This window comes from Lolium rigidum, chromosome 7 (genome assembly GCF_022539505.1).
Source record: "Lolium rigidum isolate FL_2022 chromosome 7, APGP_CSIRO_Lrig_0.1, whole genome shotgun sequence".
Lineage (NCBI taxonomy): Eukaryota > Viridiplantae > Streptophyta > Magnoliopsida > Poales > Poaceae > Lolium > Lolium rigidum.
Genome location: NC_061514.1, coordinates 310,752,848 through 310,768,786, shown reverse-complemented (window position 1 = coordinate 310,768,786; position 15,939 = coordinate 310,752,848). Strand labels below are relative to the sequence as shown.

Here is a 15,939-nt window from a genome sequence, read left to right as displayed (position 1 = left end):
GACCTTAATTCTGGGGATCAGTTTTCGGGTTAAAAAACTGCTCAGGTCAATGATGTGTACGTGCCCGTTCCCAGAGCAAGTTCTGCCCAAGGTTAGCTCGCGCGTCACTCATGCTGTCAAAACAGATGTAGTAACGACGAACTAGGAAGAAACTCTGCACACAACAGAAGCAAGGGCTGAAGCACACATCAGTGTATTATTCGTTAACACTTGAAGACATAGCTTAGTTTGTACTCCTGCTGATCTACCAACAATTTGGCAATTCGCACGCGCTACCCGATACAAGCTTACACACTACAGATCTCACATTGAACCAAGTCGTCATGGCTCGCTTGCTTCCTACGTGAATCAGCTACTAACATGCATGAAAAGCACATCGTCCTCACGGGTGGCCGCTGCTCCCACCCATGCCGCCGCCACCACCACCACCGGTTGCTCCTGGCGCGGAGCCGGATCCGCCTCCGCTGCCACTCCCCGTGCCGCCGCTCGCGTTTCCGGAACCCTGGCCGCTCCCCACAGCGTTGCCTGCCCGTCCAACCCCGCTGCCTCCACCTGAAGCACCGTCACTGCCGCCGTCGCCTCCACCTCCACCAGTACCGTGTGTCACCGTGACGCTGACACCTCCTTTGCCGATATGGAACCCTATCCCCGCTCCACCACCAAGACCCACACTGACACCGCCGTTGTGGTTCTGCTCGCTCGCGGCGCCGCCTCCCCCGACGCCAACGCCCACGTCGATCCCGTCCTTCCCCACGTCGATGCCGACCCCGACGCCGACGCCACCACCGGCACTGCTCCCGTCTCCGTCACGGGTACTTCCTACACCGCCCCCGATGCCGCCGCCGAGCCCGATCGTCGTGGCAGACCCGTTGCGCGACACGGCCCAGCCGAACCCGTGGCCGTCGCCGGAGCCATGGCCGCTGCCGGCACCGTCCCTTGAGAACGGCCAGGAGAATTTGATGCCGACGCTGTTGATGGCGCTGCCATCCTTCCGAGGGAAATGCCTCGCGTTGGCAAGTGATGGGAGAGTGGTAGCAAAACAGAGTAGAGTGAGGAAGAGGAAGGCACTGGAGCTACTGGTAGAGACAGCCATTTGCGTTTGCGCTTGCGTTGTTGTGAAGGGTCTCAGCATGCCGGCAGGGTTTATATAGCCATTTAGACATGAAGGAACCTGGAACCCCCTCATCGTTTAATCGGGTCCAGATCTAGAGGCGGAGCAGCTTGCGTGTAGTGCGTGAAACCTGATAATACGGCCTGCATCTGCATGCTGGATGTATAGCTAGCGTACGTTGACCATTCATTTGGAAGCACCACTGGAGTATACACAAACGTCGAACGAGTGACTGTGGTTCGCTCGAGTAAGCTGTTGGATCTTGATTTGCAATCTGCAGGCACATATTTAAAATCATGTACTACATTTGGATGTCACAAGTTTACTTAAATTTAGATGTATCTCTATTTTATGTATAGATACATTTAAATTTAGATAAATTTACGAGTGAGTAGATAGTTCAGAGAGATGGAAGGTGAGATGCTGCGCAGCCGTCCGAAACGGTGTGCTAGCGAGATCCCGTTGTGCATGCTCTAGGTTGTTAGCTGCATTATCTGCATGTGTGTATGTGTAAGACACAGGATGGTTTTGATGGACAACACTGCGTGGCCTATCACATTATATAGGTGTGGTACTGTTGAGTGTGACATTTTGTAGCTCGAGCTACATGGAGCTTGTTTTTTCAAAAAATCCAAAATGGCATTTTGAGTTTCCCGTGTTCCTATGCCTATATAACAAGTAGGTAGAGATTTAAGTCCCAATGTTCGGAATCCAGTACGGAGTGTATGACTCTATGCAAAAGAAACACACAAGGAAGGGTTTTGATCATGGAGTGTGTTACTATGTGGCCTTTTACGGTAGGGACGGAGAAATATGGGCCGTCTAACCAGCAATATCTGATGGCCAGGATTGATTAATACTTGTGACCAAGAAGAGTAGTATTTTTTCAAGGAAAGACAAATATGGTAGGCGATTAAAAACAAATCCGACACTAACCAAAAAGGAATATCATTTTTTCATGGAAAGGCAAATATGGTAGGTGATTAGAAACAAATCAAACACTACATTAAAGAGAAAATCATACGGAAGGACACTTTTAGGACTGAAATTACCTTCACGTACGACTTTCCCGTCCGAAACTGTACAACCTTCATCCAAGCGCTACCAGCAGCCATGGTTCATGATTGCACGTTGCAGCAACGGTGTATGTGACTAAAGCCATCTTTAATGGGGCGACCCATTCCGCGATCATAGGTTGAACTAGACAAATACGTGACACAACGCGCGGATGCATCCTAAAAACGGATTACCGCGGCGTTCGAGATGAACCAAAGCCGACCCAAATCTGGATCTGATTTGCTTGGCCGCGGACACCTAGGGCTAGCCTCTCGCGTCTTCCCCTTTTCCTTCCCTGACCCGCATGTCTGCCTCCCAAACCACAGCCACTCCACTATAGTCCCAGACCAAGAGGATGGCCGACGAAGCTTCCGTCGCACACTACTAGGAAAAGGCTTATAGCCTCAAACATTATTGCCGGCGCACCAAAAACGGTGCCCGCCGGTGCTAAATACTACCGGCGCACCATGTTTTGGCCGCGCCGGTGATGACCCAATACTGACGACGCAGAAAAAATTTAGTGCGTCGGGGATAAGGGTGAAACCAGGTCTGAGCAAAGCTGAAAATAGGAGCCCCCTTACCGCCGGCGCACCACCATGTCGGTGCGCCGGTGGTAATTTGCTTAGTGCGCCGGTAAGAGGAGCTGTGATTTTTCGTCCCACCCCCACCCCCACCCCCGTGAACCGCCTTTTCAATTTTTGAAAAAATCAAACAAAATGATAGGAAATTAAGAAAATAAAATCCTTTCAAATGTCGATGTATTATGTCATCTGGTTTTAGTGAAAATTTAAAAACATGAATTTCGATATATTATGCAAAATGGCGTCATGTTTCGGTAAAACGGGATTTCTGATTGCATATGACCTCCGATGAAAAACTATTTTATATCAAAATGTATCTACCCGAAATTTGCCATTCGATTTCAACGACCTTTGGTTGTTTGGACAAAAATTGAATTCGGCAAATTCAAAATAGAAACAAGACTTTTTCAGGGTTTTAGATTTGGATGAAAAATAGGAAAAATTATTGACGGCGCACCACCATATTTGGTGCGCCGGCGGTAACCTATGCTATATACTGCAAACCAGCCCATGGTCCTCACTTTCCCCTCTTTCTTCTCTTTTCCTCCTCCTCCTCTTCTACGCCGACGGCCTTCTATGGCTGCTGCGGCGAGCTGCTCCGACGACCTACTCATCTGCATGGCCTCCTCCTCCACCGACGGCCACGATGTCCCCCGGCCTCCTCCACTACCTCTGGCCTCCTCCACAATCACCGGCATCCACCACCTCCTTCGGCCTCCTCCACCACCTCCTGTCTCCTCCACCTTCGGCCTCCTACTACTCCTTCGGCATACTCCTCCTCCTCCTCCTCCGACACCGACGCGACGATGAGACCAAGACCTCGGGATCTTCCAGTATCCTCTTGCACCTCCTACACCGTGATACGTCTCCGACGTATCGATAATTTCTTATGTTCCATGCCACATTATTGATGTTATCTACATGTTTTATGCACACTTTATGTCATATTCGTGCATTTTCTCGGAACTAACCTATTAACAAGATGCCGAAGTGCCGCTTGTCGTTTTCTCGCTGTTTTTGGTTTCAGAAATCCTAGTAAGGAAATATTCTCGGAATTGGACGAAATCAAAGCCCAGGGGCCTATTTTCTCACGAAGCTTCCGAAGTCCGAAGGAGAGACGAAGAGGGGCCACGGAGGGGCCACACCATAGGGCGGCGCGGCCCCCCTTGGCCGCGCCGGCCCGTAGTGTGGGGCCCCCGTGCCGCCTCTTGACCTGCCCTTCCGCCTATAAAAAGTCTCCGTGACGAAACCCCCAGCACCGAGAACCACGATACGGAAAACCTTCCGAGACGCCGCCGCCGCCGATCCCATCTCGGGGATCCAGGAGATCGCCTCCGGCACCCTCGCCGGAGAGGGGAATCATCTCCCGGAGGACTCTACGCCGCCATGGTCGCCTCCGGTGTGATGTGTGAGTAGTCTACCCCTGGACTATGGGTCCATAGCAGTAGCTAGATGGTTGTCTTCTCCCCATTGTGCTATCATTGTCGGATCTTGTGAGCTGCCTAACATGATCAAGATCATCTATCCGTAATTTTATATGTTGCGTTTGTTGGGATCCGATGAATAGAGAATACTTGTTATGTTGATTATCAAAGTTATGTCTATGTGTTGTTTATGATCTTGCATGCTCTCCGTTATTAGTAGATGCTCTGGCCAAGTTGATACTAGTAACTCCAAGAGGGAGTATTTATGCTCGATAATGGGTTCATGTCTCCGTGAATCTGGAGGAGTGACAAGAACCACTAAGGTTACGGATGTGCTGTTGCCACTAGGGATAAAACATTAGTGCTATGTTCAAGGATGTAGTCACTAGTTACATTACGCGCAATACTTAATGCAATTGTCTGTTGTTAGCAACTTAATACTGGAGGGGGTTCGGATGATAACCCGAAGGTGGACTTTTTAGGCATAGATACAGCTTGGATGACGGTCTATGTACTTTGTCGTAATGCCCAATTAAATCTCACTATACTCATCATGATATGTATGTGCATGGTCATGCCCTCTTTATTTGTCAATTGCCCAACTGTAATTTGTTCACCCAACATGCTGTTCGTCTTATGGGAGAGACACCTCTAGTGAACCGTGGACCCCGGTCCAATTTTCTTTACCGAAATACAATCTACCGCAATACTCGTTCTACCGTTTTCTCGCAAACAATCATCTTCCACACAATACGGTTAACTCTTTGTTACAGCAAGCCGGTGAGATTGACAACCTCACCGTTTCGTTGGGGCAAAGTACTTTGGTTGTGTTGTGCAGGTTCCACGTTGGCGCCGGAATCCCCGGTGTTGCGCCGCACTACATCCCGCCGCCATCAACCTTCAACGTGCTTCTTGGCTCCTCCTGGTTCGATAAACCTTGGTTTCTTTCTGAGGGAAAACTTGCTGCTGTGCGCATCATACCTTCCTCTTGGGGTTGCCCAACGAACATGTGAAATACACGCCATCAAGCATAAATTTCTGGCGCCGTTGCCGGGGAGATCAAGACACGCTGCAAGGGGAGTCTCCACTTCTCAATCTCTTTACTTTGTTTTTGTCTTGCTTAGTTTTATTTACTACTTTGTTTGCTGCACTAAATCAAAATACAAAAAAATTAGTTGCTAGTTTTACTTTATTTGCTATCTTGTTTGCTATATCTAAAACACAAAAAAATTAGTTTACTTGCATTTACTTTATCTAGTTTGTTTTATTTACTGTTGCTAAAATGGCCAACGCTGAAAACACTAAGTTGTGTGACTTCACAACCACAAATAATAATGATTTCTTATGCACACCTATTGCTCCACCTCGCTACTACAGCAGAATTCTTTGAAATTAAACCTCGCTTTATCGAATCTTGTTATGCGAGAGCAATTTTCTCGGTGTTAGTTCCGATGATGCCGCTGCCCATCTTAATAATTTTGTTGAACTATGTGAAATGCAAAAATATAAAGATGTAGATGGTGATATTATTAAACTAAAATTGTTCCCTTTCTCATTAAGAGGAAGAGCTAAAGATTGGTTGCTATCTCTCGCCTAAGAATAGTATTGATTCATGGACTAAATGCAAGGATGCTTTTATTGGTAGATATTATCCCCCCGCTAAAATTATATCTTTGAGGAGTAGCATAATGAATTTTAAACAATTAGATACTGAACATGTTGCTCAAGCTTGGGAAAGAATGAAATCTCTCGGTTAAAAATTGCCCAACCCATGGACCGACTACTTGGATGATCATCCAAACCTTCTATGCAGGACTAAATTTTTCTTCACGGAATTTATTGGATTCAGCTGCTGGAGGTACCTTTATGTCCATCACTCTTGGTGAAGCAACAAAGCTTCTTGATGATATGATGATCAACTACTCTGAATGGCACATGGAAAGGGCTCCACAAGGTAAGAAGGTAAATTCTGTCGAAGAAACCTCTTCCTTGAGTGATAAGATTGATGCTATTATGTCTATGCTTGTGAATGATAGGACTAATATTGATCCTAATAATGTTCCGTTACCTTCATTGGTTGCACAAGAAGAACATGTTGATGTAAACTTCATTAAAAATAATAATTTCAACAACAATGCTTACCGGAACAATTCTAGTAACAACTATAGGCCATATCCTTATAATAATGGCAACGGCTATGGTAATTCTTATGGTAATTCTTACAACAATAATAGGAATTCACCCCCTGGACTTGAAGCCATGCTTAAAGAATTTATTAGTACACAAACCGCTTTTAACAAATCTGTTGAAGAAAAGCTTGGGAAAATTGATATACTTGCTTCTAAAGTCGATAGTCTTGCTCATTGATGTTGATCTTTTGAAATCAAAAGTTTTTCCTAATGAGAATCATCATAATAAAATTACTACTACAGCAAATGCCATTCAAGTTAGAATTAATGAGAATATAAGATTAATGGCTGAACTCGCGTGCTAGGTGGGATAGAGAAGAAAATGAAAAACTAGCTAAAAAGAAGAATATAGCTAAAGTTTGGACTATTACCACCACTAGTAATGCTAATGCTACACATGTTGCTGCACCTCCTACTCATACTAATAAAAGAATTGGTGTTAGCAATGTTTCCACTTCTAATGCAAAGCGCGAAAAACTGCTCGAAACCGCTAAAACCGCTGAAACCGCTCGTGATAAAGCTGCTGAAATTTTTTCCAACATTGGGGATGATGATCCCATTGCTTTAGATTATAATGTTTTGAATTTTGATGATTGCCACATCTCTGAAGTTATAAAGTTCTTGCAAAAACTTGCTAAAAGTCCTAATGCTAGTGCTATAAATTTGGCTTTTACACATCATGTTACAAATGCTCTTATAAAAGCTAGAGAAGAGAAACTAGAGCGTGAAGCCTCTATTCCTAAAAAGTTAGAGGATGGTTGGGAGCCCATCATTAAGATGAAGATTAAAGATTTTGATTGTAATGCTTTATGTGATCTTGGTGCAAGTATTTCTGTTATGCCTAAGAAAATTTATAATATGCTTGACTTGCCACCGCCGAAAAATTGTTATTTGGATGTTAATCTTGCTGATCATTCTACAAAGAAACCTTTGGGGAAAGTTGATAATGTTCGCATTACCGTTAACAATAACCTTGTTCCCGTTGATTTTGTTGTCTTGGATATTGAATGCAATGCATCTTGTCCCATTATATTGGGAAGACCTTTTCTTCGAACTGTTGGTGCTGTTATTGATATGAAGGAAGGTAATATAAAATATCAATTTCCTCTTAAGAAAGGTATGGAACACTTCCCTAGAAAGAGAATGAAGGTACCTTTTGACTCTATTATGAGAACAAATTATGATGTTGACACTTCGTCTCTTGATAATACTTGATACACACTTTCTCGCGCCTAGCTGAAAGGCGTTAAAGAAAAGCGCTTATGGGAGACAACCCATGTTTTTACCTACAGTACTTTATTTTTATTTTGTGTCTTGGAAGTTGTTTACTACTGTAGCAACCTCTCCTTATCTTAGTTTTGTGTTTTGTTGTGCCAAGTTAAGCCGTTGATAGAAAAGTAAGTACTAGATTTGGATTACTGCACAGTTCCAGATTTCTTTGCTGTCACGAATCTGGGTCCACCTCCGTGTAGGTAGCTCAGAAAATTAAGCCAATTTACGTGCATGATCCTCAGATATGTACGCAACTTTCATTCAATTTGAGCATTTTCATTTGAGCAAGTCTGGTGCCATTTTAAAATTCTTCAATACGAACTGTTCTGTTTTGACAGATTCTGCCTTTTATTTCGCATTGCCTCTTTCGCTATGTTGGATGAATTTCTTTGATCCATTAATGTCCAGTAGCATTATGCAATGTCCAGAAGTGTTAAGAATGATTGTGTCACCTCTGAATATGTCAATTTATATTGTGCACTAACCCTCTAATGAGTTGTTTCGAGTTTGGTGTGGAGGAAGTTTTCAAGGATCAAGAGAGGAGTATGATGCAACATGATCAAGGAGAGTGAAAGTTCTAAGCTTGGGGATGCACCCGGTGGTTCACCCCTGCATATATCAAGAAGACTCAAGCGTGTAAGCTTGGGGATGCCCAAGGCATCCCCTTCTTCATCGACAACATTATCAGGTTCCTCCCCTGAAACTATATTTTTATTCCATCACATCTTATGTGCTTTTTCTTGGAGCGTCGGTTTGTTTTTGTTTTTTGTTTTGTTTGAATAAAATGGATCCTAGCATTCACTTTATGGGAGAGAGACACGCTCCGCTGTAGCATATGGACAAGTATGTCCTTGGTTTCTACTCATAGTATTCATGGCGAAGTTTCTCCTTCGTTAAATTGTTATATGGTTGGAATTGGAAAATGATACATGTAGTAATTGCTATAAATGTCTTGGGTAATGTGATACTTGGCAATTATTGTGCTCATGATTAAGCTCTTGCATCATATGCTTTGCACCCATTAATGAAGAAATACATAGAGCATGCTAAAATTTGGTTTGCATATTTGGTTTCTCTAAGGTCTAGATAATTTCTAGTATTGAGTTTGAACAACAAGGAAGACGGTGTAGAGTCTTATAATGTTTTCAATATGTCTTTTATGTGAGTTTTGCTGCACCGGTTCATCCTTGTGTTTGTTTCAAATAAGCCTTGCTAGCCTAAACCTTGTATCGAGAGGGAATACTTCTCATGCATCCAAAATACTTGAGCCAACCACTATGCCATTTGTGTCCACCATACCTACCTATACTACATGGTATTTTTCCGCCATTCCAAAGTAAATTGCTTGAGTGCTACCTTTAAAATTCCATCATTCACCTTTGCAATATATAGCTCATGGGACAAATAGCTTAAAAACTATTGTGGTATTGAATATGTAATTATGCACTTTATCTCTTATTAAGTTGCTTGTTGTGCGATAACCATGTTCACTGGGGACGCCATCAACTTTTCATTGTTGAATTTCATGTGAGTTGCTATGCATGTCCGTCTTGTCTGAAGTAAGAGAGATCTACCACCATATGGTTAAGCATGCATATGTTAGAGAAGAACATTGGGCCGCTAACTAAAGCCATGATCCATGGTGGAAGTTTCAGTTTTGGACAACAATCCTCAAATCTCAAATGAGAAAATTATTAATTGTTGTTATATGCTTATGCATAAAAGAGGAGTCCATTATCTCGTTGTCTATGTTGTCCCGGTATGGATGTCTAAGTTGAAGAATAATCAATAGCGAGAAATCCAATGCGAGCTTTCTCCTTAGACCTTTGTACAGAGCGGCATAGAGGTACCCCTTTGTGACACTTGGTAAAAACAATGCATTGTGATGACCCTGGTAGTCCAAGCTAATTAGGACAAGGTGCGGGCACTATTAGTACGCTATGCATGAGGCTTGCAACTTATAAGATATAATTTACATGATGCATATGCTTTATTACTACCGTTGACAAAATTGTTTCATGTTTTCAAAATCAAAGCTCTAGCACAAATATAGCAATCGATGCTTTTCCTCTATGGAGGACCATTCTTTTACTTTCAATGTTGAGTCAGTCTCACCTATTTCTCTCCACCTCAAGAAGCAAACACTTGTGTGAACTCGTGCATTGATTCCTACATACTTGCTTATTGCACTTATTATATTACTCTATGTTGACAATATCCATGAGATATACATGTTACAAGTTGAAAGCAACCGCTGAAACTTAATCTTCTTTTGTGTTGTTTCAATATCTCTACTTTGAATTATTGCTTTATGAGTTAACCCTTATGGAAGACTTATTGATGCTTGTCTTGAAGTGCTATTCATGAAAAGTCTTTGCTATATGATTCACTTGTTTACTCATGTCATATACATTGTTTCGATCGCTGCATTCACTACATATGCTTTACAAATAGTATGATCAAGATTATGATGGCATGTCACTCCGTAAATTATCCGTGTTATCGTTTTACCTCGCTCGGGACGAGCGTAACTAAGCTTGGGGATGCTGATACGTCTCCGACGTATCGATAATTTCTTATGTTCCATGCCACATTATTGATGTTATCTACATGTTTTATGCACACTTTATGTCATATTCGTGCATTTTCTCGGAACTAACCTATTAACAAGATGCCGAAGTGCCGCTGTCGTTTCTCGCTGTTTTTGGTTTCGTAAATCCTAGTAAGGAAATATTCTTGGAATTGGACGAAATCAAAGCCCAGGGCCTATTTTCTCACGAAGCTTCCGAAGTCCGAAGGAGAGACGAAGAGGGGCCACGGAGGGGCCACACCATAGGGCAGCGCGGCCCCCCCTTGGCCGCGCCGGCCCGTAGTGTGGGGCCCCCGTGCCGCCTCTTGACCTGCCCTTCCGCCTATAAAAAGTCTCCGTGACGAAACCCCCGCACCGAGAACCACGATACGGAAAACCTTCCGCAGACGCCGCCGCCGCCGATCCCATCTCTGGGGATCCAGGAGATCGCCTCCGGCACCCCGCCGGAGAGGGGAATCATCTCCCGGAGGACTCTACGCCGCCATGGTCGCCTCCGGTGTGATGTGTGAGTAGTCTACCCCCGGACTATGGGTCCATAGCAGTAGCTAGATGGTTGTCTTCTCCCCATTGTGCTATCATTGTCGGATCTTGTGAGCTGCCTAACATGATCAAGATCATCTATCTCGTAATTCTATATGTTGCGTTTGTTGGGATCCGATGAATAGAGAATACTTGTTATGTTGATTATCAAAGTTATGTCTATGTGTTGTTTATGATCTTGCATGCTCTCCGTTATTAGTAGATGCTCCGGCCAAGTTGATGCTAGTAACTCCAAGAGGGAGTATTTATGCTCGATAGTGGGTTCATGTCTCCGTGAATCCGGAGGAGTGACAAGAACCACTAAGGTTACGGATGTGCCGTTGCCACTAGGGATAAAACATTAGTGCTATGTTCAAGGATGTAGTCACTAGTTACATTACGCGCAATACTTAATGCAATTGTCTCGTTGTTAGCAACTTAATACCGGAGGGGTTCGGATGATAACCCGAAGGTGGACTTTTTAGGCATAGATGCAAGCTTGGATGACGGTCTATGTACTTTGTCGTAATGCCCAATTAAATCTCACTATACTCATCATGATATGTATGTGCATGGTCATGCCCTCTTTATTTGTCAATTGCCCAACTGTAATTTGTTCACCCAACATGCTGTTCGTCTTATGGGAGAGACACCTCTAGTGAACTCGTGGACCCCGGTCCAATTCTCTTTACCGAAATACAATCTACCGCAATACTTGTTCTACCGTTTTCTCGCAAACAATCATCTTCCACACAATACGGTTAACTCTTTGTTACAAGCAAGCCGGTGAGATTGACAACCTCACCGTTTCGTTGGGGCAAAGTACTTTGGTTGTGTTGTGCAGGTTCCACGTTGGCGCCGGAATCCCCGGTGTTGCGCCGCACTACATCCCGCCGCCATCAACCTTCAACGTGCTTCTTGGCTCCTCCTGGTTCGATAAACCTTGGTTTCTTTCTGAGAGAAAACTTGCTGCTGTGCGCATCATACCTTCCTCCTGGGGTTGCCCAACGAACGTGTGAAATACACGCCATCACACCGCCGTAGAGACGACAACCACGATTCACGAGCTAGATCTACATCTAGATTTGAGTGTTTTGTTTTCTTGTATAACTTACTGCCGGCGCACTAGATAGGTGCGCCGGGGTAACGCGCGTTACGGCTGGCACACCAACTGGTGCGCCGGCAATAAGCTATTACCACCGGCATGTTCCCACAGATGGGCTCTAGTGCGCCGGCAATAGCCTTTTTTTTGGTCCACCGGCAATAAGCCTTTTCCTAGTAGTGGCAGCCACCATCGGAGACGAGACCGAGGTTGCTGTCGTTGTCGCTCCTATCGCTGAGGAGGTCCCAGCCGTTCTGGTGGTGGCGCAGCCCGCGGCGATGATGAAGAAGGTGAGGCCCGAGCTCACCGCGGAGCAGAGGCAAGTGGAGAACAAGAAGTGTGCCGAGCGACTCAGGGCGCTCGATCAACGAAAGAGGGAGGCCACCGCGGAGGAGCAGCAGAGGGCAGCCGAGCAGCTCCAACTCCTCCAAACGGAGGTGAAGGCGAAGGCCATACAAGAGCATGCCATGCTCTTTTACGGCCACAACGCACTCGCGCAGCTGGCTGCGACGAGCGCTAGCACAGCCTCGACGGGAAGCTTCGGCTCCTCCGTGACCCGGCCGCTTCCTCTGCGGGAATCTCCGACGAAAAACACATGGTTAGAGTGGGAGAAGGGATCTAGAGCTAAAACATTGGATAGGGTATAAGATATGGGTTGCAATGATAGCATGGGACATGCAAGACGTAGAAGTTGTAGTGGGAGATGCATAGATTAGCCATGCCTTGAGTTCACCTATAACAGTTGTGGGTGCTTAGAGAGCAACTGCCAAAATTTGGATCTTTTAACACTGCCATAACAGATTATTGTTTTGGCCTCAAAACCGTCAAGGATAAGTGGGTAGATGAGTGATCTGGTCAAGGGCATTGGTATGTTAGGAAGTGCACAAGACATGGTAGGACCAGGGCTAGGTGCATTTGTTGGAGATATGCCCAAGAGGCAATAATAAAAGTCGTTATTATATAATTGTATTAACCGAAACATTAGTACATGTGTGTTATGTAAACAACAATGAGTCCCTAGTAAAGCCTCTTAACTAGCTTGTTGATTAATAGATGATTAGTTTCATAATCATGAACATTGGATGTTATTAATAACAAGGTTATATCATTATATGAATGATGTAATGGACACACCCAATTAAGCGTAGCATAAGATCACGTCATTAAGTTATTTGCTATAAGCTTTCGTTACATAGTTACCTAGTCCTTATGACCATGAGATCATGTAAATCACTTATACTGGAAAGGTACTTTGATTACATCAGACGCCACTGCGTAAATGGATGGTTATAAAGGTGGGATTAAGTATCCGGAAAGTATGAGTTGAGGCATATGGATCAACAGTGGGATTTGTCCATCCCGATGACGGATAGATATACTTTGGGCCCTCTCGGTGGAATGTCGTCTAATGTCTTGCAAGCATATGAATAAGTTCATAAGAGACCACATACCACGGTACGAGTAAAGAGTACTTGTCAGGAGACGAGGTTGAACAAGGTATAGAGAGATACCGATGATCAAACCTCGGACAAGTAAAATATCGCGTGACAAAGGGAATTGGTATTATATGTGAATGGTTCATTCGATCACTAAAGTCATCGTTGAATATGTGGGAGCCATTATGGATCTCCAGATCCCGCTATTGGTTATTGGTCGAAGAGAGTTCTCACCCATGTCCACATAGTTCGCGAACCGTAGGGTGACACACTTAAGGTTTGATGTTGTAATAGTAGAACTTGAATATGGAATGGAGTTCGAAGTATTGTTCGAAGTCTCGGATGGGATCCCGGACATCACGAGGAGTTCCGGAATGGTCCGGAGAATAAGATTCATATATAGGAAGTCATATTCCAAGTTTGGAAATGATCCAGTGCATTTATGGAAGGTTCTAGAAGGTTCTAGAAAAGTCCGGAAGAAATCACTTTGGAAGGCGGAGTCCCTTCGGGACTCCACCACCCATGGCCGGCCAACCCTAGGGGTGGAGTCCCAGGTGTACTCCACCTAAGGTGGCCGACCACCTCCCCCTCATGGAAGGGTGGGAATCCCACTTGGGTGGGAGTCCCACCTTGGGTAGGTTTCCCTACTACATGGAAGGTTTTGGGTTGGGGTCTTATTCGAAGACTTGTAGTCCAACACTTGGGGTTCCACCTATATAATGAGGGGCATAGGGGAGGGGGCCGGCCACCACAAAGCCATAGCTTGGCCGCACCCCTCAAGTGGCCGGCCACCCCGGCCCTCTCCCAAACCCTAGCCCCCCACCTCCTCCCTCTCTCCCGCAACGCTTAGCGAAGCTCCACCGGAGATCTCCATCGCCACCGCCACCACGCCGTCGTGCTGCCAGATTCAAGGAAGAGCTACTACTTCCGCTGCCTGCTGGACCGGGGAGAAGGACGTCGTCTTCATCAACACCGAACGTGTGACCGAGTACGGAGGTGCTGCCCGATCGTGGCACCGTGATCAAGATCTTCTACGCGCTTTTGCAAGCGGCAAGTGATCATCTACCGCAGCAACAAGAGCCTCATCTTGTAGGCTTTGGAAATCTTCAAGGGTGAGTTTCGATCATCTCCTCGTTGCTCCCGTCTTCTAGATTGCATCTTGGCTTGGATTGCGTTCTCGCGGTAGGAAATTTTTTGTTTTCTATGCAACGAATCCCTACAACATTATCTTAGATGGCAAAGTATAAATATAGCTAAAGTCTTCAAAACTGAATGTGATAACAGTTTAGGGCTTAGTCAAAATTTGTGTTGTTTTAGGGTTTTTTACTAGGGTATAAGAGAAGGATGTATGGAATAGATAATCTTCCCTCATGAACTAAGGACATGTTGTGCTAAAACACACCACAAAGAAGGTCTCAAGGTAGGTGCATTGACACTGCCACAAGTGGAGATGTTTAAGTTACAGGTGTAAAGGTTGGACTTAATCACAAATTTGGATTAGTCAAGACTTTGTTAAGAAGAAGTGATCTTGTTGTGTTGAGGTGCTCATGAGAAGACACCAACTGAATGTGACAAATGGTTTTTATGTAGTGGTAAAGAAAATAGTTTTCCTTGGCCACACTAGGGTTTTAGTTAGTGAGTTGCTAATTGGTTTTCCCTTAAGAAGGTTTTTTTTAAGGTATCTTAAAACAATTTTAAACCAGCAGATCAAGGTAAGTAGCATCTGGATATCAAAATCTGATGTGGCATAATTATACTTAGATGGTAAAAGATCAACTTAAATCTTTGTCCTGATTTTCTTACCATGTAGATTATCCAAAATACTAATAGTGCATAGGATTAGTAAATTGTACCGTGAAAAGCCTCATTACTATGCCGAAGAAACAAACAACGAAGTTTTGGATCGTGGAATATAAGAACTGTTTTGATCTCATCACATCTCCAAACACTCTCCGATCTGAACGCACGCAATCCAGGCACCCGCGCGCACGCGCGAAGATGGCAAGGCAACAGCGCGCCGGTGGCGAGGACCGTCTGAGCGCGCTCCCGGACGCCACGCTGACCCGCATCCTCTTGCATCTCCGCACCGACCAGGCCGCCCGGACCAGTGAGCTCTCCCGCCGCTGGCGCCGCATCTTCACCGCCATCCCCGTCGTCGACATTGGAGCCGCCCCTCAGAGGACAATTTGTTATTTGTCCCGTCACCGTCAACCATATGGTCAGCGGCGTGCTTCTCAGCCGCGACAGCACCACGCCGATCTGCTCCTTCCGCGTTGCCGGCTTCCTCGACGACGACCGCCCCTCAGATGCTGCAATCGTCCAGTGGATCGTCACCGCCTTGTTCGCTGGCGCGGAGACTCTCGACCTCGACCTCTCCCGCGGGTGATCCGCAGCCAATCTGCCCTAATGCCAATACTTTCTACCAAAGCACGGCGCCAGATTTCACCCGGCAAATTTTTTGCACCATGCCTCGCCGCTTGTTCACCCGTGCCGCCGCGCTGCGCCACATGCGGCTGGGTAACTGCAAGCTTGATCTGCCCAAGCCTGAGCGGGAATCCGCTCTCCCTCGACACGCTGGAGACGCTGTCGCTCAAGAGGATCTACACGCCAGACCACGCGCTGCAGCGCCTCATCGCTGCCTGCCCTCGCCTCACCGAGC

At 45.4% G+C, this 15,939-nt stretch overlaps 1 protein-coding gene across 1 annotated transcript; it reads right to left on the bottom strand.

The window, feature by feature from the left end:
• Positions 1-382: 382 nt before the first annotated feature.
• LOC124673156 (glycine-rich protein 5-like) lies at positions 383-1,093 on the bottom strand. The gene has a single exon (XM_047209282.1). It carries the CDS (start codon positions 1,091-1,093, stop codon positions 383-385), a length of 711 nt encoding a protein of 236 aa, XP_047065238.1.
• Between the last annotated feature and the right edge of the window lie 14,846 nt (positions 1,094-15,939).

What these genes read in the sequence shown, in the direction of transcription:
- LOC124673156 (XM_047209282.1), bottom strand. Translation starts at nt 1,093, where the DNA reads ATGGCTGTCTCTACCAGTAGCTCCAGTGCCTTCCTCTTCCTCACTCTA.